This window comes from Archocentrus centrarchus, chromosome 19, assembly GCF_007364275.1.
Source record: "Archocentrus centrarchus isolate MPI-CPG fArcCen1 chromosome 19, fArcCen1, whole genome shotgun sequence".
NCBI classification, from domain to species: Eukaryota; Metazoa; Chordata; class Actinopteri; order Cichliformes; family Cichlidae; genus Archocentrus; species Archocentrus centrarchus.
Window position 1 is genome coordinate 11,663,658 of NC_044364.1, and position 27,772 is coordinate 11,691,429.

Sequence of the window (27,772 nt, forward strand, 5' to 3'; positions counted from 1 at the left end):
TGATACAACTATTTTTTGTTCTGGGGATGATTTGAAACAGCTTTTGGAGGATGTTGGAAAAGAAATTGATAAACTTAAATATTGGTTTGATAGAAATAAATTATCTTTAAATTTAACTAAGACAAAATTTATGTTGTTTGAAAATAAAGAAATTAACACAACTATAAACTTGGAAATTAATAATGTACGGACTGAACAAGGCTTTCAACATATGTTTCTAGGAGTAATTTTGGATCACAAGTTATGTTGGAAACCCCGTATCAAACACATGTGTAATAAGATGGCAAAAATTAAAGGGATATTAGGAAAAAACAAGGCATATCTTGAATAATAAAACTCTGCACACTCTTTACTGTACAATGTTATTGCCATATTTAGAGTATTGTGTTGAAGTTTGGGGTAACACATATAAAAGTTCTCTACAAAAAACATGTATAATGCAAAAAAGAGCACTAAGAATGATATATAATGTTTGGTATCAGGAACTTACAAATCCACTTTTCTTTAAATCACAACTTATGAAATTTATGAATTTAGTAAAATTTAAAACTGCTGAAGGAAATGAGTTTCATGGTATAGGTGTCCCCTCACCTTATGTACATTTACTTGCCTGAGAAATCTGTTTTTGATTGGAAGATAAACATAACTGATTAAAAATACAGAAGCTTATAATGTTTTGTGTCATCATGAACTTTGTGTTCTGACTGTACAACGAACCACACTGATGAAGACTACACAATGATAGAAATTGAGACTTTGAGGTCACCCTATTGTTGAAGTTTTCTGTTCAAGACTGATAGATAACCTGTGACTATATGAAACTGTAAGCTGAATTAGAATGGACCAGCACTTCATGTCATTCCCAATGGCATGCAGTCCTGAACCAGATTAATCTGTAAAACTGTCTGAAATGGCTTTATTAAATTTAATAATTGGACTCCTTATTCCATTGTTTGTGTCATTCCTGTTCGATAAACGAACACGCAGAAACCTAAAGGCTTAAGCAGCACACACTCTTATTATTTAAATTATTTTTAATGATCTGAGTTATGTTATTAATGTTGTTTCTTTTGTTTCTGTTGTATATGTAAATATAGGTACATATGCATATATACATATATGTATGTTTTATTTTCCTAAACTTTTTTCTTTTTAATTTTGATTGTTCGAAATAAATAAATAAATAAAAAATATTATTATTATTACTACTACTATTTTATTTTATTTTGTTATTCTGGCCGCAGAGAGGATCCTGCCAGTCCACAGCAAACACCTGATGACTAATGGGGGTCTTCAAGCAGAACTGGTGAAAAAAACAATTACATATTTTTCTATTGTTCTAATAGTCATTTCTGAGTTGGAGCACAGCATCGGTCTCCTCCACAACAGGTCTCACCAACAGTGTGTTGGAGCTGTGTTTAGCTTCCAGGTGCTTTTTCTAAATGTGAACCATTTACAACAGTAAAACGTGTATCTGTGTTTGTGTAGATTGTTTTAAGAAGAAGTACGTGGAGGACGGTAAGCTGGGTCAAGGAGGCTTTGGTTCAGTTTATGCTGGGAGGAGAAAGATAGATAACTTACCAGTGAGTATAACACATATATTCTTACATCTCGTGCATGTTGCCACCATTTCCCACACTAACCAAAGTATTCCTGTCTTATCTGTAGGTGGCGATCAAACATATCCGCAAGAAAAATATGCACTGTCATCAAGTGGTGAGTGATTCAAACATTTAAATGTTTCCTCTTCCTGTATCTTTGCTGTTTATGAGGAAACTAGACAGAAAATCTTATGCACTCATTCACGTTTTTTTTTTTTTGGCCTTCAATGGCAAGACACGCATAATACAACTGGAAGCTTTCCTCATGCTGAAAGTGGGAGCTGGACCAGCAACAGTAGGCGCTTCTGCAGCCGTCGCAATGCAAGACTGGTATGAGCTAGAGTGGGAGGTTCTGGTCATGGAAAGACCAGTTGCAAGTGTGAGCTTGCTGAACTATATGGAGAACAATGGTGGATGCCTGGAAGAGGATGCTGCTAAGGTACTAAAATCCGACCCAGAGAAGCTCCAGGGAGCTTGTTTGATAGTTGCCACACTGTCGGGAATCAGTCCCTTCTTCCGCTCTGTGACCGTCCTCTTTGTGTTTCAGAACATCACGAAGCAGCTGGTGGATGCAGCCTTAATGATGCACACCAAAGGCATCATGCACCGAGACATCAAGGCCGAAAACCTGCTCCTTGAAACCGGCTCCAATGACCCTCGAGTGCAGGTCATAGACTTTGGATGTGGCTGCCTGGTACAGGAAGAACCATACTCCAGCTTCTCTGGTATGACATCTGGCTTCTGCTCTTCATTCAGCCGTTGCTCTGCAGAGTGATGATTTTGATTTCAATCTGAACCTGTTCCTCATCCTTCCTTTCTGTCTCTTCATTGCAGGAACTGCACCGACTTTAAGTAGGCGTTTGGCACCGTGAAACCACGATCCACTATTTTGAACCATGTTAGGAGGCACTTCTGCAACAGGATCCTCCATTTCTTCAGATTTAGCAGTTTTACATTTCTGAGCCTTTTTCTTTTCCTCCTGGAGCAAATTCATCTCTACCCTATTATCTTGAATTTCTCTCTCCCAATCATATATCTCTTCCTGGTAATCTGCAATTATCTTGTTCTGTTTTTCGATTTCATCGTACTTCTTCACTATTTCATTTTTAGCCATTCCCCGTTGTTTTTCAAGATTGTCTACAACTCCCAGAAGCGTTGAAATCAATTTCCCTTGTTCCACTGTCAGGCTTTTAACCTGGACCAGCTCAGGAACAATGCGGTTGTTTTCATGCAGGAGAGAATTGGTCTTTTCCTGAAGATTACACAGTGCCGATTTAATTGTTTTAATCTCTGTCTGCATTTTGGCCTCCACAGATTCCACTTGGGCCTGTTTATCATCTTCAGCTTCCCTCACCTGATCCTCAAGCTTAGATATTTTTTGTCTCAGATTTCCAATCTCATGTTTTTGCTCAGTCACATTTTGGAGATGGGTTAGTTCAGCAGTGAGACTCTTGTTTTTTTTTTTTTTGAGATAAGATTTTCTCATTTTCCTGGACGGAAAGATTTTCTCATTTTCTCTGCTTCATTTTTTCTTAACTGAGATTCAGAGTCACCTCATCCCTACCATCAATCAGCTCAAACACTTTTTCATTTTGTTTTTCTGTCTGAAAAACATTCAGCGCTTCTTTCAGGCTGTCAATCTCTTTTTGGTTTTTCTCTCTCAGGTTTTCCAGCTGGACCACTTTAGTAATGAGCATTTCATTGCACTCATTTAACATAAATGCCATTGTTTCTATCTCCAAGTATTAAGCTTCAAACTTGGACTTGTAATCAGTGAATGCAGTACGTATATTTGAGCTGATCTTGTTCGCCTTGGAAACTTGCCTTATAAAAATCATTCTGGGCCTCTAACTGGAGATCACACATTCTCTGTTGAAGTTCCATAGGCTCAGTTATTTGACATATTAAGTCTGGCTGATTGCTCTCTTATCTCTAAGACAGGCGCAGAAGTGCTGAATTTCTCCTGTGACATTGTTTGTTTGTTTAAAAAAATCAAAAAAATGTTGGCTGAATGACTTCTATACCAAAGGCTGATATTGCTTTCTTGACTCTTGTGATTTGCAAAAACAGAAAATGGAACGTGTTGAACTTAAGAAGCCTGTCACCATCCACTCTGTTTTGTGCATCCTGCCCTCTACTGTCAGAACAAGATCATTACATATGTATCACCTCCATGCTGTCCCAGTGATGCTGTGATGAAAAGCCTAATGAGAAAACTATTGATCACAGCACAAGTACTATTATTACTGATAACAGAAAATCACATTTGTTGACTATATATTTGATGAAACATATTTATCCTGATGCTGGCTGTCTCTCCACATATCTTGGGAGGTGACACTGCCTCTTTCCATAGGAAATCACACATATTTGTCAGGACTCTCTACCGCTAACATCAAAACACCAAACAAAGCAATATTTCCCCTGCTATGCTGCCATAAACTTGCAGAATCAATGCCGGGGTGCTTTGAAGCCGTTGCCGCATGAGGTTTTTGTTTTGCCTTTAATTTGTCAATTTTTTTTCTCTACCCTGAAACAAAGAGCTATTCTCTTGTGGTTCAGCCTCTTCACACTTCACTTAGCTGAAGAATTACCCTGCAACTGTGGCTAAACTCAGACTGAGGTTTGAACCTCCATCTGTATGCAGTTTGTCCTCTTGCAGAAGGCCCGGGTCTTTGCTTTCGCAAGATATGGGTTATACTGTGGCACAGTGCAGCTCAGTTATTATGCATGGATACACACAGCTCTCCAGTGTGTGTTGTGTGATAAACAAAGGCACAGTTTGAACATGCACAAGCGTCCCACTCAGCCAGGTGCTATTTTGAGCAGTGCAACTACCTGACTCAATGGTTTGTTAAAGCTTCTTTGGCCATAGCCTGGTTTGCACAATTGTACACCTATTGAGGCATTAGTGGTGCATTATGGTTAACACCATGGGTGTTCGGACAATAGTTTAAGTAGAAACAATGTCTCTACACAGTTTGGGCATATTCCACAAGTTTCTGTTATGTTTAAGTGACTTAATAAAGAGCAGTTCTCAAGTGATTTATGAAAGGAAAGACATGAGGCAGTAAGCGTTACAAATTCAGAGAGAATTTATTAAAGTTATAATATACTAAAATCTTATCCATCACTGTGCAGAAATACATACATCTGGGAGAATATGCTTCTGTAAAAACATTGCAATAATAATAATAAAAACATATTAAAAGGATAGTATAAAAAAAACCCCTAAAAACAGCTTTAGCAGGACTTTAAGGCTTGTAAGTCTATTCCCCTCACCAGCGGATGAAAAACACATTGTGTTTACACTACCAGCATTCAAGTCATTTACTACAACTGAATAATACTAATAATACTAATAATAATAAAAAAAATAAATGTAAAAGCAAATCAAACTAAAGAAAATTAGCTTCTGGACATTTGAAGTGACCCTAACATGTATGACCAACAACAACTGATAAATGTCACAGTGCCTTTATTTTCTTCTACTTAAAAAAAAAAGAAAAAAAAAAGTGTTACTTTCTTAATCAGTAATTTTGTTCTTTACGCAATATGTTTGAACATGGTTACGATTTAGCCCAACCACAGCAAATTCTATAAAGTCCAGCGTTTTTGTATTGCACATAAAGTGACGTGTTCATTGTTTATTTAGTCTTCTACAAACACACACTGCACCATACCATACAGGACCCACATAATCCAGCTGGATGACTTATACAAGACAGTGAAACAGTGTGCACAATACCAGTTACTGCATAAAAGGAATAATTATAACAGGAGCGAGCGCGGCTGTGCTGCAGACACAGTTCTCTACACGTTGAAGGAAAAAGAGTGAGGAGAGCGTGAAAAACAGCAAAGACAGCACTGCAGGATATAGAGTAGCAGTCTAGCACCACTAATTGCCGTCCCTTTCCAGTTGTATTGGACCCAATTAAGTTGTGTTAAATACACGATTGCAGTTGCAAATATGACTATGCCAGCCATGCCACTGAGAAGCTTGTTGTTAAATGTTAAAAATGACACAGAACATACAGACAGCTGTGCTGGAAATTCACATTTCGTGACATAAATGTTTTCCAGGGGGTTCCTTCTTACATCAGTGACAGCAAAACACTCTTTGAGCATGAAAGCTACAGCTTTTAGCAGAGCAGCCCCTATATTCCTGCTTTAAAATATTTCAAGTCTCTGTAATGTTTGCTGGCATTTTACAAATGAACTAAAAATCCAAAAGACTTTCACCAGCTGAACTGGACTGGAGACAGAATGTATCCACTTGTAATCACAAGGTGAGAAGTATTGAGTTGCTAAGGCCATCATTTAAAAAAAAAAAAAAAAAAAAAAAAGAAAACAAACAGTGATACTGCTAGGCCAAAACCTCAACATCTGCCTTTAAATTAGAGGACAAAGGCTAAGCGTTTTGCAGCTGTTCAGCTGAGCCGTGAAGGGTATCCGATGAGTTAACAAACCTGCACTTCATTACTCCATTTCACCTTTCGTCAGCCTGCTTTAGCCCCTTGAAATAAATGAGGAAGATATTATTTTAAGATACTTGAAGCACTCCTTGTGTGCAGTTGCTTACCAGCTGATTTGCTGAATTATAGTGACAGGTTACTCACACTTTCTCTACCCTCCAGCAGGGACAAAGCACAAATGACATCCTACTTCGAACATCACAGAAGAGATATTTTTGAACTGCTGAGACGCCAACGGCATGCTAAGATAACAGGTGCTAGTCAACTGACTCTTGTGCTGATAAAGAAATCAGTGTGTGGGGGGGAATAAATGTCTTAGGTACATCACGCTCTTAGGATTGTGCTTCTTATTATATTCTCGTGTATTTGCGCAGCTATCCGAGAGTTTCCCAGGACAGGTTGCCGGCTGCGGAGCAGCTCTATTAAGGAAAGCTTTCCTATGTAAGGCACTTTAAATATTGTAAACTGATGGAAAAATGAATAATATTGGTAGGCTCATTGGATTAGATTTAGGAAGATTCTATTCTGGGCATTATTAACATTTAAGAAACCCACCCATTTACCTAACTGCTTATTATACCAAGTGGGGCTGGTGCCTACAACAGCTGAAAATGGGCACGAGGTGAGGCATAAGCTGGACAGGTTAGCTCTCTATGCTGTGCCCAACAACCAATTACCTAACGAGCAAGTTGAAGACAGGACACCTGGAGAACAATCCCAAAGGCACAGGGAGGACATACGACCTTCTAAAACAGTCAACCACCCAGAACCTTCTGTTCTTCTATTTTAAAGGCACTGCCACACCCTGCTGAGAAATCCCTGAGAAAATAGTACAGCATGACCATGTTTTCAAGTACAAACTTACAACCAATTTTGGAATATATTATATTGTTTGTAGTGACTTGTTGTATTAAAGTGCTTTTCTGCTTAAACTGCATTTTCTTTTGTTATTGTTGATGGCAGACTGATCATAGCTTTGGTGTCAGTGCAGAGACCTAGCATTTATTTATTTTTTTGAGTTAATCCTTTGATGGTAACGAGTAAAACCATAATAAAATAAAATAAGCACTCTTAGCATAATGTGGTTGTGCGATCCTCTCTTTAGCTATTTTAATCAGGTTAAAGCGAAAGGAAAATGGGATCCTTTAATGTATTTATGCTGTACATTTTATTAAGGTTAGCTAACCACACAGCCTCCTGGGAGCAGCATATAGTTTTGGGGAGAAGTCTTTTTTCCTCCTATAGTTTCTTTCAAAAATGTGTTGATTTGTACAAAAATGCATGCATTAAATTACACAGGTTGACTCTTAGAATCAACATGTATAGATGCATCAAATTCATTTCTGAATGCATCACAAGCTCAGACCCCTATTAGATTGGGCCTTATCCATTTCGGTTTGCATAGAAATAACAAGTATAATAAACGGGATTAAGAACATATGATAGTGAAAAAAAAAAATTAAGTTATACTCAGTCATTAAACTAACAATATGTCTACTTATCAGCTCCTACGGGAGTTGCTATACCACCTCCTAACTGCTACTCCGCTGGTGCTCACCACTATGCACAGCGCCCCTCCGAGGCTCCACCAGGTCGGTGCACGGTTGAAGAAAATGAACTGGAAGATGAACGCCAGCACCACATCCACAGTTCTCATCAGGGCTACGGGTCCTGCTTTCTCAATCTGCAGCGCCTTTGTAAGGAAGGTCTGGCCAGCGATACCCAGAACGGCGATCAACATCAGCATCCAGCGGTCGCGGCCACAGAATGGGATTTTCCATTCACCCAGGACGGATACAGTGATGATGCACTCGATGAAACCGATGACAGCGTAGTACCACACGGAGAGGTAGTAGTGGACACTCTTGCCCAGCTTGCGAAGAATAACAAATGTACAAGCAGCTCCAATCGCCCCTATAGATAAATTAACCAATGAGGAAGACACAGAATGAATAAAGCAATTTGTAGAATAATGAAACTTAATAAATCCATGAGAACCTATCCATGAAGGACAGATAAAAGGTATTTTTATGATCTGCTGCTTCAGAGCAGTCATTAAATTGATGGAATGGCTTAAATGAGTGACCTGTATGTTTGAGTTTCATCGTGTGACATTCAATCATTTAAGTTAACAATATTACTCATTGTTATAATTTTAACATCTGCTATAATTCACAATTGAAAATATGAAGGAAAAGAAAACTAAAGGCAAAGAAATTTGAATAATTTCTTTACCATTCATTTTACACTTGGTTAGCACAACAGAAAAAAGCAAACATGGCTTCAGAACTAGCAATCAATTTAACCCAATAAGGGTATCGTGTTCTGAAACAGAAACTACTTGAGTACTACAAAAGAAAGTCGGCAGGCCTGAGCCTGATCATGACTGGAAACAACGTATCTCATCTGTTTGCATTCAGTTGAAGGAATTTCAAAGCTCTTCTTTGGATGTTGGCTGCCTTATGTTCCCAAGCTGATCCCACACTGCTTCAATAATGTTGAGGTCCAGGCTCTGGAGAGGCCAATCTAGAACTGACAGTGCTCCATTGTGTTTTTTGGGGTTTTTTTTTTCTTCCCTATAGCTTTCCAGACTACATGCATAATGGATCAAAATCTGATAATGGATCAAAAATGGGGGAAAGACCCAGGGTAAGACACGTGGGTAAGGGGCCGCCCGCACCGCAATGCAGCATAAGTATGCGGTCGTCAGCTTCACCACTAAGCCACCCGGATGCCCTGATTTCATCAATTTCAACAAGAATTCCAATGCCACTGGCTGAAATGCAGACCCAAACCATGACAGAGCTTTCACCGTGTTTTATAAATGGTTGTAGACATTCACTGTTGCATTATATTGATGATTTGAACAAGACATTTAAAAGTTGGATTCATCACTCTCTAAGACCTATTGCCACTGTTCTTTTTTTCAGTTCAGTTCTTATGTAATACCCCAGCCTTTTCTTCCCATTTCCCTCCCTTAAGAATGGCTTCTTGATAGCCACCCTTCCACTGAGAGCATTTCTGATGAGGCTTCAGTGAACAGCAGCTGGATCAACTGAAAGGCCAGATGCATCTCTCAGGTCCCATGTCAGGTCTTTGCTGGATATATTCCTAGTTCTTAAGGACATAACTTTCAGATAATGTTCATCTGCTGTATATACACACACACACACTTATTTTTTTTTTTTTTAAGTCTGACACTTCTTTTGTCCTCCACTTGTTTATTTTTCTCAAGTATTTTTTTAAGCATGCTGTGCTGAGTCATGTTTTCGACTAATAGCTCTTTGGGAATCACCCTGTGTGGGCAAAAATATTTTGGGCAAATTGTGTTATCTTTGACATTTTTTCAGCGATTCAACTAAAGAAATTAGAACTAATTCTGTGTTTTTGCAACAGGCTGCTAAGCAACAAAATACCTACAGATACAATTTAAAATTTTTTTTTTTTAGTACAATTAACCAAACAACACTAGTTCTCCAGGCTTTCTAAAGGTCTTTCATAGTTTTTGAAGCTGGCTAATAATCTTTCTTGCCTTAGCCAAGCAAATAAGGTCACATGGGCTCTGTCAATGTTCACAGATGCACATTATATCCATGGGAATCCTGACCAGAAGCACAAATGAAACCTTCAACTTCGACCTGAATGATTTTTGCGTATGTGGAAATGTTTAGATAAATTATATAACACATCACCTGCAAAGGCAGCTATAGTCCCCTTGATGTGGTTCGTGTAGTTGCCCTCAATGCCATAAAGGTGCTCGCCAAAGATGAATGGTGGTCGGGCAATGAGGATGACGCCAGTGAGGGTAAAAACGGTGAAAACACAGTCCCAGATTGTACATTTCTCCTTCAGAAAGATCCAAGCCAAGAGGGAGGTAAAGACTGGATTACTGAGGGAGTCAGCGAAAGAAAGAGTTAAACAGGAAACACACAGGGTGTGTGAGACATGTAAATGCAGGTTTCAAATTCGAGGAGGATGGAGTGCATTTGTAGTGTCAGCATTATCTGATGTAATCTGTAATAAACGAGGTTTGAAGCAGCTCTCACCTGAACATGATAACAGTGGCATCTGCTAGCGGCATCTGCTGAACTGCATAGAAGAGCAGGATCATGGCATTGGAACCAATGAAACCCCGAAGCACCAAAAATAAACGTTTATCTCTGGGACCAAGGAAACCTGTCCTGGAGGAGCAGAGATATGAGGATGATGGATGAAGGGATGGCTGAATGGAAGGATGACTACTGACAGATAGCGGAAGTAATAAACTGGAATTTCAGGAAGGGACAAATTGAGAAAATGTGAGTACCGTAGGGGGTTAAGAGATGACAAATTAGTGGACGGCTAAGGAAAATGACACACTTAGGTAATGTGGGAATGACAGTGAATGATGCATGCATGGATGCGGCTGAAAACAGGGAGCAGAGGCAGATCTATCTGTAAGTGATAAATCAAAGCAAAAATGTCGGGTGCAGGGGATGAACAGAAGGATGGGTGAGTAGATTCAATGCCATCTTTAAGTTATGCTTCTCAGTATTAAAGGAATCATTACCAATCTAGTGAAATTAATTGATGGGGAGAAAAACGAAAGAGCCAGGAGCTCTATTTTTATCCCTCCCATTAAATTTCTTAAGAGTAATTATTCTTTTGGATTTTTTAAAATTTTGTTTGCTTGTGGGCGTATTATTCTATATATTATGACACAATAATTTCTTGGCACATGTAGCATATCCATGTGTCTGTTACAACTTAAAAAAAATAAATAAATCACACCTCAAGTGGTTTATTTAATATATTTGATTTCACTTAAGAGCTGATAATGAGATGGGAAGTTAATTTTAGGTTGTTATATACCTTTGTGTGGGAGCATTGTTCAAAACCCTTTCCCACACTGAATTTAAAAATTGCACACTTTTTTCATCAACAACAGTAACATTATTTCAAAAACCTCATGTTTGGACAGTGAAGCCAGGATATGTGCCTGTAAATGTGCTGGTGAAAGAGCATAAAATGCCAGATAAATTACAGGCAAGTCCATGTGCTGTCTCACTGAGTTTATCCTTTTAACATTGCCATGGCCTTAATTATGTCACATACATTATGTGTAAATCTTAAACCAGCTACCGAAGCCATGCTTACTTGTGGTAGATGAGTAATGGTGCACAAAACAGCATCTGAAAGAAGCAGCGTATGGCGCTGATCTCTATAGCATGAATTCCCTCTATGGTTTTCACCAAGAGGGAAATGATGGAGAACAAAACTGTGGCCAGGAAAGCATAGAACAAACCAAGACCTGGGCATCTCTTTGGTTTCTCTGGGTCTGTAGAAGAAGAGAAAAGAAGGCGTAAGTCTAAGAGAGAAGAATATGAGAAGTCAAACCCCTTAGGAAGAGGATCACTTCCACATTGAATTTTAAAAATATACCATATTTTGTTGCTCTTGATACAATACTCCATACAAGATGGGGGACTGAGGAGCAGGATATGTTACTGAACCCTGTGTGACCTGAGTAATTCAGCTGCAAAACCCACAAACAAAAGATATGCCAAAGTGTGGGCTGTAGTGTTTGCAAATCCCGACTGTGAAACAACTGATATGTGTGCTGGGATTGACTTTCAGCCTGGGGTTACAGAAGGATTTTTCCTGGTACTCACCAATCTGTTTGCTTTCTAAACTTTGTACCAAGCAGGAGATCGGTAGTGTTTAGTCATATTAAAGTAGCTGTCATCATTTTACAACAGGACTTTGCTTTAATTTTGCTACATAATTGTTTAAATACTTAATCCGGCAAAATATCTGTAAAACATGAGGCACACAGATGGGCCTGATAGGTGTTTACTTTTATACCATGTACTGTTTTATCCCACGGAGATTTGGCACCAGGAACAAAAGTAAGCAAAATAAACCAAACCTCAGACTTCCTTGTTAATTTCCAGTATAACCCCCTTCTTCCTTGTGCAGGATTAGACCAGTAGAAAAAACCCCAATAAGGCCTATACTAGTTGAACCAGTCTTGAACAGTCAGCAGCCATACCTATAAACTACGTGCTGCTTAAAAGTGGAGCAGTTTTTGTAAAAGTGCAGAGTCATGCATCCGTTTTAAAGGATGATGAAAAATGATAAGCTGGCTTATCAAACAACTGGGCCGAGCACGTCCTCTATTAGGCATAATCACTGTAAGGGGGACGCAGTTTAATCATATTTTAGTTATTATTTGGTATAGTATAACTGCATTCAATATTACCGTTTTATTCTTAAATAATTAACCATATAAAGCAGACGGACCTAGTTTAATTGATGAGGGCTAAAATTATCAAAATTGTCTTAAGTTTATATTTCAGTTTATAGGCTAAAAACACACACGTGATATCACCGTTAACGCCGATAAGTGACGTTACACGGTTGTATAACAACGCGGTGCTTCACAGGAAGTCACGGTTTGTGTATTTATAGCTTAATTTCTTCGTTTTGCCCACGTCCCGAAGTTTACCTACAGGAGAAAGTCCTTAAATTGGGGAGCGTGGTTACTTTATGCTAAGTGCGTGCGCGTTTCTACCTTCAGGTAATGGCTCACCTCTGACGCAAAACGCCGGTGGGCACAACGTTTTCTCCTCGCTGCCTTCCAGTGAATTTTCCCTTCCTCTCGCGTCCTCCTCTGTCCCCGCATCACCAAAATCCTCCTCCTCATCATCATCATCCTCGCACGAAGCGCGGCAGTTACTGCGCAGATGAATCCTCTCTGCTGCCCCGTCGTGTCGGTCGCAACCGCTGTTTTTGTCATGGCTGTCAACTTTGTGAAGCGCCACAGCAACGTCGTCCTCTACGGATAAAGCCCGCTCGTACGTACGGTGGTTACAGTCTCCCATGCTAAGATGCTACAGCTGAGCGACAGCATGCCTCGGTGAGAGCACCGTCCGACGTTACCAGTGTCCTGAGTGACTGAGAAGACAAGGTTAAAGACTAATCTTATTTTAGGGACAGCTTACACACTCCTGTGCGGTGTTGAGTTAACCCACAGGGGGGCAGAAGTGGACCCAAACCTAGTCTGCAGGGCAACTTAAACATGACCAAACGTTCACGCCCATTTCCCACAGAGCTGTGGAGATAAGCCAAAACTTTATATAGTCTGTTTATACACGCAAACACGCATAAATGTATTAGACCATCATCCAATACCTAATATATTTCAACATAATTGTTAGTTTTCAACGAGTTTTTGACAGGTTTCTAAAATGTTTGTGTTTTAGTGCATAAAAACAAAACACAAGCTTGCTTCGCAATCATATTTAGTGACAATCACTCAGAAGAAATGAGATTTCAGTGAATCTTTAAAATATCTTTGTAGCTGGAATTAACTTTGGACATTAGTTTTTTCCTCAAGTAACACGAATTTTGATCATTAATGGATTGCTACTCACGTGATAGTAATTTCATAATCAAACCCCTTATTCTCACCACCATGTGGTGCCCACGGTACAGTTTTCACCTGATTATCAAATCAAGAGGATCAGCTGAATCAAAACGGACTCAGATTTCATTCAGTTCGCGAGTATTGATGAACAAACAACAATAAGAGAACCTGCTAATTTAGTATTTTATTACCACTGTACATAAAGTAAAATGAGAACAGTTTGCAAGGGAATAGCTAATATCCTCTGTCCTTACTTAACTAGATAAAACTGACACAAAAAAAGTCTACAGCAGAACTATCATGTTACACCAAATCTTACCACTATAGGTACACTAAACTCTGCACTAAAAAAAAGAAGCATCAAGTGTGGTCCCCTCTACTTACAAAAGTAACATAATTTATACAATATTGTAAAAACGTAAACATGATTTTTTTATTTATTTTTTTGGCAAATTGTTGTCGGTGAAGTTTTTAATTGTCATCGATCTTCTTTTGTGTCAGAATAAGAGGAGCGCGTGAAAGCATAGGTAGTATGTGCGGCACAGTGGTTGGCTTTTCGTTGTGGAGTAAAGACAACAATGGTTTAGTCAATGAGGGAGAAAAGGGGCAAGGGTGCAGTGAAAGAGAGAGGACTGGGCGACACAGTGGGATGCTTCTAGCGAGGCATTCATCAGAAATCAACACCATGAATGTATCGTGTGTACAGTCTTGTTCAACTGAGAGCAGAGAGGATTATTTTTTTAAACTCAGTTTCTCACAGTGTTTAGTAGATTTGTCATTCCATTGATTGAAGTACTCGTCTCTAAGGGTGAAGTAATTACAAGCTGCCAACTAGCTGCCATAGAAAGGGCACAGTTCTCAGCAAGTAGTCCAATTTTTACCTGCATTTGGTTTGAGGGTAGTATTATTATCAAGCTCAGGTCTCAAATACTGACAAATTACTATATTGCTAACTACATCACTACATCTATAATCATTTAAATGTAAAAAAAACTAAACGAAGGTTCTTGTACATTTGTCAGATTGTCAGTCTTCTACATGGTATCTGTCAGGGCTGTCACTTGAAGGGTTCATGTGACAGGATGAAATTTATATGCCTGGGCGGAAGGTGATGTTCTCACCTTCAGTATAGTAAACAGCAACTGAGACTAACCCACAGTGCTTAAAAGCCACACACCTGTTAGTATTGAAGGTTAATGTCCCAAAGTCTACAATGTATTTAACACTGGAGGTAAAGTCAGGTCTGCATGTCTTCTAACAATGGCACCTTTGGGGTTGAAAAACAGATGAAGTGACTTCACAGCTTCAAATGGAGAATAAGGCATTTCCAAATATTAAGGGATTACGCTGTAAATACAAGGCAGGTAGGCCACTGCAGCTGATTGTAAAATATGTTTTCACTGTCATGGAAATGATGTCAGATCTTCAAATGAAGCCATTTCAGCCACAAACTAAGCTAAAGGTCATTATTTCTGACAAATCTTTCTTTTTGTTTGAGCGAAGGTGGAAATAGTTGGTTGATTAAAATAGGACTGACGAGATCTACAAACTCAGGAGAAAGCATTTAGAAGGCGGGCCTAATTGCTCAAATCGATCATGAGATGCTTGTATATCTGAGTTTTTCCCTTGAAGCTGGATGCGAGCAGGAACACCCGGCCGTCAATGGAGACCAGGGAAAATGCCCGAGGCGCCTGGATATTCAGCTCCTGAGATGGGACAAACTGGCCCCTCTTGGTGTCCCATTGGTAAACCTGCGTCAGTGAGTAATCGCTGCCCAAGATGGCGTACTGCCAGTTGCCGGTGGAGACGGGCTGGAACACCATAGAGCCACGGGAAGGAAATGTCTGGACCTCCTTGAACATGGCACCATCCCAGCGCATCACCTTGGAGTCCCCGATGAATCTTGTCAAGCATATAAACAGATCACCTTTGAAAAGGACAAAAGATTTCAAGGGGGCTGTTTAGTTTACGCATTCAGCTCCTAAATGTGGATCTGACACAGGAAAGCTCACAACAGCGGATTATGTAATCCCTAAAATAATTCATTGTTTGTTACAAATATTTATTCAGCTGCAGGAGACATTTCAAGCTACATTATTCATGCACGTTCACTCATTTTATATTCACACATTGCATGCTGTGATCATAAGTTGTGTCTTCCCTGCCTGCTCGTGAGCAGAGTCGTGCTGATCTCAGCCTCTCCGCTTTGTTTTGGGGAAAAAGAAGAAGTGGATGCAGATGTTACTCTGGGAAGGGTGCTATTTTGGTTTTATGACAGGCAATGCTTTCTCTCAGTTTTTCTTTCAACCCTAACTAGGCTAGTTGTTACAGCAAACCAATAATACTCTCATAATATTATGTATAGAGCCAAAAGACTGCCTGTTGTGAGAAGGCTGAGAGTCTCTGCTAGGAGGCAGAACACCTGGTGCACCGTTTTTCTCTCTGTGGGGAGAGAGACCAGGAATTGCAAATTCATTCCCTATCATGTCTTTGGAGACGTGAGTACTGTATGCATATGGAAGCTGTAGTAAACCTTGAAAGAAAACAGCTTTCTTTGAATGAACTTTTCCCCAACATCAGGTAACAGCCACTAATAGGTGAGCTGCTTCTTATGAGAGAGAATTATATATATATATATATAAAAAAAAAACACTATCATAATATTTCACAGTAATGATTTATGGGTAGGTTTTATGATGGTGACATCGCCTCTTATCACCTTCAAAATAAATGCCAATGGCATGCTGAGCAAAGAGGAAATAAAGCATAATAAATCACATTTAAGCACATGAGTCATAAATGTTTTTACTAACCACATCAAAGAAAATGTTGTGTCCACTATTAAACATATGGCACACTAACTAAATGAATATTAGCATGAAAAAGTGAACAATGGCATTCTGAGGGTGCAACTAGCAGAGGCAAGTGTTAGAAATTAGCTGCATAGTTTGCACCGTGTCTTTTTGCACGTGCTGTCCTCACCTTGGACCCGGAAGTGTTTGACAGAGAAGACGTCCTCCATGTCCGGTATGTCGGTTCTGCGTTCAAACTTTTTCTGGCTCCTGTTCCACTGGTACACGACAGGCCTCTGGGAGCTACTTGACAAAATCAGGTGGGGTTTGTTGGAGATCTCCAGATATTCTACATCTGTATCCCTGTACCAAGGGTGGAGTGACTGGTGAGAGTAAAATCCATTGCCGTTCCATTTGTACACCGTTGTGGAGCCCGCCTATGAGAAGAACGTGCATAAAACATCAGCTCAAGTCAACTTTGTTCAAAACTTGTCCTTACTGGAACAAGCATTTTAATTAGGTACTCAATAGTGATTTACAGCTGAAAGCAATTATGGCACAACAAAAATTAGGTACCAAATTGCAAATTCTGGATGAAGCCAAACACCAGTGTGTGGTTGTGTATGCGCATGTGTGCCTGAGTTGCCCCCAAGCATATGTGAGACCATATGTGAACATTTGGCAATACAAGCTAATCAGCAGGAGCAGACACAGACAGACATGCTGCAGAGGAGGACGCCCGGGGAAGGATTGGCTGACATGGTGGGAAGACTAGATTAGAAGATATTTAGTCATACAGGGGCTGGACACAGCAAGAAGGACACGTTTACAGTGTTGTTGTTGTTTGAAAAAAAATGAACCATCGATACAAACTGTAAATTTATGCCGTCTGTCACGAAATGCTTTAATCCACTTTTGTTAAAGTTTCTTTGAGTAATAGTGAAAGAAAACAAAGAAGAAGCCCAACCTTGGAGCTGTCGGCGATGACGAAGAAAGACTCTCCGTCGATCATGAAGGTCTCAATGTCGTTGGGTTTGCGAATTTTCAAGATGTCAATGTCCTGGATCTTGATGAACTTGCTGGCGGAGGTGTCGTGTTTGTAAATGTGTGAGCCCCCAAACAATTGAGCCACAATGACAAAGAGGTGGCTGTCAATCACCATGGGCTTGCAGACGACAGTGGAGGTGCCTAAACAGTAAAAGAGAGGACAAAATACACACAAAAAAACTTGTTTTACTAAAAAGATCATTAGTAATGCAAGAAAAATTCATAGTGTGCTAACATTTTTATATCCATGAAAGAATCTCTAGTTACAAATATCGGAAGAAGCACAAAGTCCCTGAAACATCTGCCACTCTATAAGGTAATAAATAAATAATCCAAAAGCAAACTTAAGTAAAAGTACTTGTTCTGTGGTAAAATAGCCTTTGTGAGTGATATAAATGTCATGTGCATCAATGTTTCTGAAGACCGGACGCTAAGATCTTCAACATTCTTATATATAGTTTTTTCAGTGATCTCGAAATGGTCTTAAAGCCCTCAGAAGAGTCACCGGATAAATGTGAGGGGTTCAGAGTTGATTAATAGAAAAAGAAGAGAGAAGGAAACCACACACATAAATTTGTTTCTTCATTGCTTCACTTATTCACCTTTCTAGATAACTGTCCTTTTTGCCTTGAGCAATTATTGAAATGAAAGAATGCGAGAAGCCAAGGGGGGAAATGTCTTTTTGGTGGAAACTCTGACATCTAACAGGCATCTGAAACAGTTGTGTGTCTGTGTGTTTGCTTACAGTAGGCTGCATTTTTATTATCTTATTATTGAACTTAAAAGGGCTATCATTACTTCCATCTAGGAGGACATGTCATTGATTTAGTTTGTCTGTTTGATAGTGGAATTACTTACAAATACACAGACGCACATGGAAATTTTATTAAAGGATGGAATTTAGCCCAGCTTTGAAGTGATCATCATCATCATCATCAGGAGATAAAAAATTGTATCATGCAGATTTTTAGTGAAACCAACCTGACAGACACAGTACAATCAATATATAGTTTCTGACACATTTACATAATACACATTGAGGTCATTTGAGGTGAAAGCATTTACACAGAATTCCTCCACAAAACTGACCTTGCCCTTTACTTAAAAAAAACAAAAAACAACTCACTTTCAATGGTGTCATATGTTCTGAAGGTCATTTCCACGTGATCCCATTCCAGAAAGTTGCATGTCCCAGCAAAAGGCTGGGCAAACACAACATACTGTTCTTTACCAAGTGTGAAGGCGTCCACTGAAATGGACTCAAATTTCAGCGATTGATAGGAGGCGAACTCTGAAAAGTGCGACATAACAATTAAAGAGACACAAGAGAGATGCTAAAGCAGTTGCCTTGGCTTCTGTGACACAAGGGGACGTACAAGACAATACCTGCTGTGATGCAGTCAAATGAGTGAGGCAGCAGATCATTGATCCTCTTCCCCTGGTGAATGGGTGGGCCACTGCAGTAGATTTGGTCCAGAGTGGCATTGGTGTGATGCATCCACTCCACCAACCACTTGAGCTTGCAGTCACAAATCAGATTGTTACCTCGCAGATCCCTGCATGCATAAATGGACCACATGAACAATTAAGTAAAAGACTGATGTTAAGGCACGCCATTGTTAATATTTATTCTTGAAACAGGTTGATTTTATTTGAAACAAAAAGGCTTCTTATTTCCAGGAACTGTTCAGTTTGCTACAATACCCTCTGCTTCACCTGGCTGCTCTTTGGCTTCAAGCCAGCAAAACCACAGCAAGTGTCCAATCTCCTGGGTAGTGCTTATCACCCACTCTCAGTCTGAATTGCCACTAAGCTTGGATGTGGAATCTAGGGAATCTACAGACACATAAATTAATCTAGCTGATTGTGTCAGTGTGGCCCAAGCCAGTATCTAGCCCTTGTTTTGTGTAACTGACTTGTTGACCATTTACCCTGACACTCTGACATCCTAACTCAGCCTTTCCTCCTCTCTAGATTTGTAGTTTCTTTTAATGTTCTCAACTGCAGTATTGAATAGCTTCTATAATCCTTTACTGCCTTAGACTTCAGGGAAGGAAAACCAAGGAAGATATTTCATCTAATTACATTTTTCAATCTGGGTGAAAAAAGAATAAACATGTTTAAAGAGTAATCAAATACAATAGGACGAACCCTTGATGACCATGTTAGTAATATCTAAAGTGTATATTTGCATTGCAAGGTTGGATTACTGAAACACAGACTCACACTTTGGTCAAAGCGTCCATGCCCTTAAAAACATCTTTGGGCAGCGTCTCAAGGTTGTTGTAAGCCAGACTCCTACTCAACAAAAAGGAAAATAATAAACAAAGTGATTACATTAGATGTAGACTGCATCTCTTCAGACGTATCCATTTCCCTTAATGCGTTTTTCATTGGTTGTTGGCCAGATTGACTTGAGAAATAGTAGAATAAACCAAGGACAATACAGACAAACAAAGATGACACAAAACCTGAGTGCTTTTATTCTTCCTATTACATGTCACAGGTGTTTGAAATGGAAGGCAATAAAACATAAAATAGGATATACTTTGGCCCAGATTTGGGAAATTCTTGTTGTTACAGCAGTTTAAAAACATTTATAAATTAATTTTTAAAACAGAAAACATACAATAAACAGACTAAATAAGTAGAATAGTAAATTAAATTAAGTAAAATGGTTAAGGAAGAGCGATTACACTGACCACGAACATGACACCTGTCCTTCACACACCAGACTTATGCATTACTGAGTATGGAGATGCTAATGCTCATATTTTGTTCGGGTTTACACTGGTCGTACTTAACTGAAAAGCAGCATTATTATCTAAACGGTGCTGCACTTCTCCACTGCTGTCAAGTGCAGGATATTTTTGCCAGCTAGTAAAGAAAACCCCAACAAAAACAAACCCTGGAGCGAGAGACTGAACTTCACTACGCACAGAGAGATGTGAATGAAAGGAAATGTTGGCGTAATCCATGAAAGCTGCATTATTTATTTGAAAGTTGGTCCACCAAGGAAAAGAGACCTTTTAACTTTGCAGTTTATGCAAGAATGCACTAACCAAACACTTGGGGTTAGTCCACAGTGGAAAGAATTCCAATATAACCCCGCGCATATGCCCTTTAGTAATGCATTTACTGTGTGCGATGCTCTTAAAGTGTCCTCTGATACTGGATGTAGTATCAAAGTTATCAAAACTTTTTCTGAAAGGGAACAGAAAAGGGGCATATACACTAAAATACTGTGGCACTTTCTGGGTCATGTTAGAAAAATCTTAACTCACAGTTTTGGCTGTTCATATATATATATATATATATATATATATATATATATATATATATATATATATATATATATATATATATATATATATATATATATTTTTTTTTTTTTAGTAATTTCTCAGTTGGAAATTGGTTTAATTCTAAATCAGTGAGACTCTGCTGCAGCTTGGACCTGAATTGCCCTTGCAGTCATTATTATCTGATCCATAAGAAAACTCCATTTGTAACATTATAGCTTTGCCAAAAGCAATCAGACTTGTTACTTATGTCATTAATATCATATAGTCAAGATTTCATTATGATAATTTCATCAAAATAGTACTAGCGCACCATTTATCTGTTGACGTTACCTTAGGCCTGAACCAGGCATTGCTATTTTCCAAGATGGATGGTCAAGTGTATGTTATCTGTCTGGTTCTTAGTTTTGGTTTTGGTTTAGATTTTGATTTTCATAAAGTGTCCTCAGTGTTCTCCTCTGTTTTCTCCCCATACTTTTCCCCATCTTATGTTTATTCATTTGTCTGTGTTTCCCAGTTTTCAGTTGTTGCTCCCTGTTTTATTTTTGTAGTCATTGTCTCATGTCTTACATTTAGCTTTACTCCCCCTATTGTCTTATTGTCATTGATTGTCTTCACCTATGTCTCATTTCCCCAGGTAGACTTCAATTTGTTCATGTAAATGGGGAGTCTTCTTCACACACTAAGGTTAATTATGGAGTTCCACAGGGTTCTGTGCTAGGGCCAATTCTATTTACACAATACATGCTTCCCGAAAAAGCTGCAAAAAAGCTACTTTTTGAAAATGGGGGTACTGGCACATGCGCACTATGGTTGCAGCTCCTATATCCACACCACCAACTTGTGGCCTGGCAATGGGAACTGCAGCGTTTTCAATGTATTGCGTTTCTGTGTAAACAGAGATCATTGCTGAAAAGGTTTTCAACTGCGTGCGCTACTTTGTGACTTTGTTGACTTTGCTGACTTTGTGTCAATGTGAATAAAAGATGTGTTTGAAGTTACTGGTATGTTGCAGAAGCAGAGGGACTTCTAGTTCAAAGAATTGACAATATATCTGAATAGAGATCACAGAACTTTCAAAGTCCCTTGTGGGATCAATATTTTCCTCATAGATTTTAAAGCACCAAATTACAAAAATTACAAAAAATTTAATTCTTCTGCATACATAGGCACACTAAAATTGAACAATTTTCAATGCAAATCTCTTTAAAAACCTATTTGCTTGAGAGTTTCTGCAGATAAAAGGATATTTTCTGTGACCCACAGACTAATATAGTAAAATTTGCACTTTTTAGAGGCCATACTTTGCTCACCATAATCATGTTGGGATAAATGTTGACAAACTTTTAAATCTCTCCTGTTTGATTTTATTCCTCCGAAGAACAATATTTAATTTATGAGATGGTGATGAAATGATGAATAAGACAAATATGCTAAGATTGTGTTTGCCCCATGCTGCATGATGTGCAAGGGAAAACAAGTTGGAGAGTCATAGTGTGATTATAGGTCACCCGGTTTAAGGTTGCAGCCCAGTTATATTTAACTTGACCGATAGATCACTCACACTGTCACCTACCTTTAGTTTTGGCAAGCTTTGAAGTGACATTGAGACACTGTTTAGAAATAAACTGTTATGAAAGTGTTTGCATCTTTTATGCACAATGAGTGTGATTTCTGTTCCCAGGGGATGCGATCTTAAGAAATCTTCAAATACCAGAAACACAGACATGTAGTATATGTACATATAGTAAGTTCAGGCTACAGGCTACAGAAGGTAGCACTGATGATTCTTTTCTACACATCAGAAAAGTGGATTTATACATTTTTGGGCAACTGTATCCAATATCCGTACTAAAACTATATGACAAATTCCCTTCTATGTTACTGCTTAAAATATATATAAACAACATATCTGCTAAAGCAATGACACATCCATATCTGCCCTTCTGTAACCTGATCCAGCTGACATCTTCAGTCACCTTGGGAACTGATTACTGGCAACAGCACTTTTGCATACCTTTTCATTCCAGACAGTGACAAAGTGAAACAGGGACAGAAAAGGCAAACTGATGGACGATATGTCAGAATACCTTGAAAAATAATGTCGATTTACCTTTTTTATCACCGATGACTTTAACAGTGAAAATGTGTGAAAGTGGCCATGCAGACAGTTAATGTGAAGAAAAAAAAAGCCATAAAAGCTAGAAAGGAATAAATGAAAGATAGGAAATTTGTCTGAATAGGAATTAAGGTGAAGATAATTAAACACAGGTAGAAGAAAGAAAAAAAAAATAAAGAAAATAACAATTAAATTAAAGTTATACAAAACCAAAATACTTACAGATGTATTAGTGCTTTCAGGCCCCGGAAAGCATATGGGGATATTTCTGCAATTTTGTTGTTTTCAATAAATCTGTGAATGAGAAGTAGAATGAATGAGAGTAATTCACGCAAGCCTAGACATAACGATCCTTTATTGTGACCCTCTCGGATGAACTCATTAACTTTTTGCATCTTCTCTGCGGTGGTGAGGTGTTTACTCCAATCAGGCTAGTGAGGGTCGTACATGATGGCTCTGGCTGGAAAAACACGTCAAAGTAAATTAAATCAAACACATTCAAAATGTAAACAAGTGTTTTCAGGGGTTTAAGTCAATTTGATTTAGGCTGTAGTTGTAGTTGGATGGAGCACCTACTCAGGGAACATCAGTGAAAACATGTTTATGGGCAAAGCAATATTGTTCACATAGATTTAAGCATGACATAAGGTTTAGAGTGCAATATTTCTAAAGAGGTTTAAGTAGTGCTGTTATGTTCATTAACGTGTGCCTCACATTTGTGTAATATAGAGAATATGCAGTAAGGATGCATTCTATGATACATCAGCATACAAATTAATTAACCATTCATAAATGAAAAACAACTACTTACAGGTATTCGAGATGTGGTAAACCTTGAAATGCATCCTCATCGATCAGGTCAAATGAGTTTGCTGTGAACAATCTGTGAAGAAAAAACAAACAAAAAAGAGACATCAGAATTTAGAAATTTAGATTAAATTATATATGCTACTTTGCGGATGTCTTAAGCCACCATTCATTTCTTTATATTTTGGTAGGAAAATGGGAAACAGGTGCAGTAATTTATTTAAACATTCTTCAACACAGCCTGAACTCTCTGAGGCAGCTTTCTTGTCATTCCTTTAAGGAGTCTTCAGGAATAGTTCTCCAGGATTCTTAAAGAACATTCAAAGCTCTTCTTTAGATGTTGGCTGCCTTTTGTTGCCTTCGCTGTCAAGATGATCCCACACTGCTTCAATAATGTATATGTCTGAGCTCTGAGGAAGACCAGTCCATGACTGATAGTGTTCCACTGTGTGGTTTTCTTTCCAGGTATGCTTTTACTGCATTGGCAGTGTGTTTGGGATCACTGTCATGCTGAAAAATGAATTTGTTGCAGATCAGAAGCTTTCCAGGTGGTATTGCAGAGCAGATCAAAATCTAATGGTACTTTTCTGTGTTTGTAACTTCATTAATTTTGAGAAGATCTCCAACACCACTGGCTGAATGCAGCCCAAAACCATGCCAGAGTCTCCTCCGTGCTTTACAGATGGCTGCAGACACTCACTGTTGTACCTCTTTCCTGACCTCCTCCATACATATCGATGATGAATAAAAAAACTAAAATTCAGAATTAGGATTTATCACGCCATAAAACCTGTTGCTGCTGATTTTCAGCTTAGTTCTTTTGTTATTTGACATACCTCATACTTTTTTAAAAAATCTGTTTCTCTTCCTTAAGAATGGCCTCTTCACAGCCACCCTTCCACTGAGACCATTTCTATCAAGTGTCTAACTTAATATATTCAACCAAAGAAATGGGAACAAACTATGTATTTTTGTAACAGACTGCTATCAACAAAGTGCCTAAAAATCCAACTTTGAAAGACCTTTGGAAAGCCTGGATAAGTATTGCTCAAGACCACTTTAATAATTAGAAGAATGTTTGGCTCCTTGGAAGCAAAATATAAAGAAAGGAGGGGCAGCTCCAGAATACTGCACAGTACTGTAAAGCAGTGGTACTTTCCCAAACACTGCAATTTCTTGACAGCTGGTTGTTTGTGTTTCATAACTTAACTGCGATGAACTTCAAAAAATATTGATTTGTGTGGGCCGTGCGCTATAAGAAATTCTGGTCATGTATGTTTACGTAACATCTGTGCCATCATACACATTCTGTAAATGTCAGTGGCAGTAATTCTATAGCAAACACAGAGAAAATGGATGTGAGAGTGGGCTGCTGTAATAGACTACCCACGGTGCATGTGCTTAATGAATGAATCAGATTAATCAAACAGAGAAATAACCACTCACTCCTACACATTTCTCATGAGAAATAGCAAAATACAGAAATTGTTATCCCCTCCCACTTCTTTCTGAGTCACTTGTTAAATCACTAACTTAAGAATGTATGTCTGACAGCAACATAATGTACACTTCCCCTCATCTACACCAGGGATTTTTAGTTATTATAAATCTAGCATTTGGCTATTATATAGAGTGGATCTAGTCTTTCAATTTTAATCAAAAATATCATCAATATTATGCAGCATTTCAGGGTTTGAATTCTAAAATGTTAAAATATTGGAAGGCAGCCACCATGACTTTTGGCTAACGCAGAACACAAAGCAGTGCCAATGATCAAGCATGTTTTAATGGAGATTGAGATGTACCAAGTCACCTTGAGAGAGAATAACAGATGAGGCAGTGCTCTCATTCACTCATCCTCAGCTATCTCCCTCCTTCTGGTCACGAGCTTGGTCTTCTGATGCATGATGCTACGTCCTCCTACAATTGTGGCTTCACGCACATTTAGCCTTGATTCACCGTCATCTTGAAAACATGAAGGAACCGGTGCCAAGAGAGGCGGACTGACGCTTGACCAGCATCTTATTATGTGCAGCGTAGAGTACAGTTGCTGCTAATTTGTGGATTTGCAAGAACGGGTTGCTCAATAGACTCAAGTCCTGTCAAGATGCGTAATAATGTAGGCTGTTAATCAAAAAGCACTGTTAAGAGAAGCTGCACACCGCGGTTGTAATAACTTAGGGCTGAATTCTTCAGGAGAGTAAAAGACCATGCTCGTTGTTTATCTCTGCCACCCTGTTTCTAAAGAACACACACAGACACACTGTAGCCATGTGGTCGATTGCATAATCCCGACACCATTACAGAGAATCCCCCTTTAAAGCCTGTGTACAAGTAGCTGTGAAGGCACAGTCTCACTTTTTAATGCAATGAAACACTGGGATAGATAGATAGATAGATAGATAGATAGATAGATAGATAGATAGATAGATAGATAGATAGATAGATAGATAGATAGATAGATAGATAGATAGATAGATAGATAGATAGATAGATAGATAGATAGATAGATAGATAGATAGATAGATAGATTAAAAAAAACTATTACTCACAGTAGATGCAGGGTAGGTGTGTGAGCAAAGCTTCCTCCAGTAATTTCATTAAATCCAGACTTGACAAAAGATCTGGATAAATGGGGAATAAACAAAGTGGAGATCTGTCACATGATATAATAACGTGGGCATAAGCTTTCTGACACTTCACCAGTTTATGCAGCATCACTTACAATGAAACGACGTCGGATGGGAAAGTGTGGGGCACAGATCGGACACCCTCACACAGGGCATTATCTTTTGTGCAGGTGCATCCGGGGGGGCATTTCGGTTGCCTCACTCTCCGTCCGTCAGCAAAAACCAAGCTGACAACAACGACCCAAACCAGGGACGTCCATCCTTTCCGCCGTCTCCATCCTCGCACTGTCCTGCACGGGTATCCCATTCCGTCTGTCCCGAGTCGAGTACTTCCACACACGCACACGCAACTTCTAAGCAAAACCTGCGAGGCGTTACCACGCTGGTGTTTTCAGATTGGTTTCTCTTTTTGTTTTTTGAAGCCGAGGTCTCTGTCTTGTTTGTTTTAATGATAGAAGCTGGGCGCTCTGAGGCAGCCTTCTATGCTTCTAGCGTCTCAGTAGGAAGGCACCAGTCCAGTGGATTTGTTCTGCGAGGGGCAGGATTACAAATGCGGGGCAGATGGGACATAATGGCAGAAAACATCTCAGATTTTTGTCATGGAAGGTTTTGTCTCATCCTAAGTAAAAGGCGAGGCTAAAAGCGGCTTTCAAAGTTGTCTCGTAGCCCAAATGCTGTGCTCAGAGAAAAAGAAGATGCCCTTAGAGAATGAGAGCGAGAGAGAGAGAGAAAGAAAGAAAGAGATGGAGGAGGGAGAGGGTGAGGGAGGCCCCAAGGTGCGCTTTTTTTTTTTTTTTTTTTTTTTTTTTTAAAACAGCGGTGCCAGCTATTATTTATGCGCGCTTCGGAGCCGTGCATGGCTAATGGGGGAGCAGCTATTCATGAGGCTCTGTGCAAATGCACCTGCCCCACTCATTCAAATGCTGCCTCTTTTCTTCCCTTCTCTGGCATAATAATGACATTAAATGTGAAAAGACGATGGGTATAATGTATGGTTAAAAATACATCAAAAAGACTACTTAATCAGATATTGGGATGTAAGAAATAGCTGCTAACGTCTGATCTCCAGACTATCAATACGCAGGGAAAATGTAGAGCAGTGTTTGATATTATTTTCATTAAAATGAATGTCATGGAATAGTATATATAGGAAACGCATCACAGAATTTCATGAATAAAATATTTTCAAGTAAAATTTCCATCCGTTTGGATTGCATGGTTTTAAAAAATGGCTTTTTAAAAATATATGATTAAATAGCTAATAGGGCAAGTTTTTTTTTTTTCAGTAATAAATGATGAGAGCTTTGCCTCTCATTTCGTCTTTCTTTCCTTTGAAGGGCCCTTAGAAGGGTTCCGCGGGTTATGGGAAGTCATGGAATACTGCATTTTTGTTCCCAGCCTGACTGCCAGCCTTTCACCCTGACCATATCTCATAACCCAAAGACCCAATTAAACTGAAACCATTCAAACAGCACAATACCATCTTTATTTTCCATCCGCAATTCAAACACATTTTCCAGTGTCCCTCAGCGGAAGTGAAAGATATGAATCAATTGCCAGCTGATCCGTGTAACTGGGCCATTTGTTCAAA

At 39.0% G+C, this 27,772-nt stretch overlaps 2 protein-coding genes across 2 annotated transcripts; both read right to left on the minus strand.

The window, feature by feature from the left end:
- Positions 1-4,678: 4,678 nt before the first annotated feature.
- slc35g1 (solute carrier family 35 member G1) lies at positions 4,679-13,094 on the minus strand. Its single transcript, XM_030754297.1, has 5 exons — positions 12,648-13,094; positions 11,213-11,393; positions 10,123-10,257; positions 9,769-9,965; positions 4,679-7,990 (listed from the first exon to the last, which is right to left on the minus strand). Exons 1-5 carry the CDS (start codon positions 12,937-12,939, stop codon positions 7,578-7,580), a joined length of 1,218 nt encoding a protein of 405 aa, XP_030610157.1. The 5' UTR covers positions 12,940-13,094; the 3' UTR covers positions 4,679-7,577.
- Positions 13,095-13,668: 574 nt separating this feature from the next.
- Positions 13,669-26,877, minus strand: lgi1b (leucine-rich, glioma inactivated 1b). Its single transcript, XM_030755257.1, has 10 exons — positions 26,277-26,877; positions 26,104-26,175; positions 23,556-23,627; positions 22,967-23,038; positions 19,550-19,621; positions 18,710-18,879; positions 18,450-18,614; positions 17,244-17,464; positions 16,467-16,713; positions 13,669-15,411 (listed from the first exon to the last, which is right to left on the minus strand). The coding sequence occupies exons 1-10, from the start codon at positions 26,486-26,488 to the stop codon at positions 15,062-15,064; spliced, it is 1,653 nt and encodes a 550-aa protein (XP_030611117.1). The 5' UTR covers positions 26,489-26,877; the 3' UTR covers positions 13,669-15,061.
- Positions 26,878-27,772: the final 895 nt, after the last annotated feature.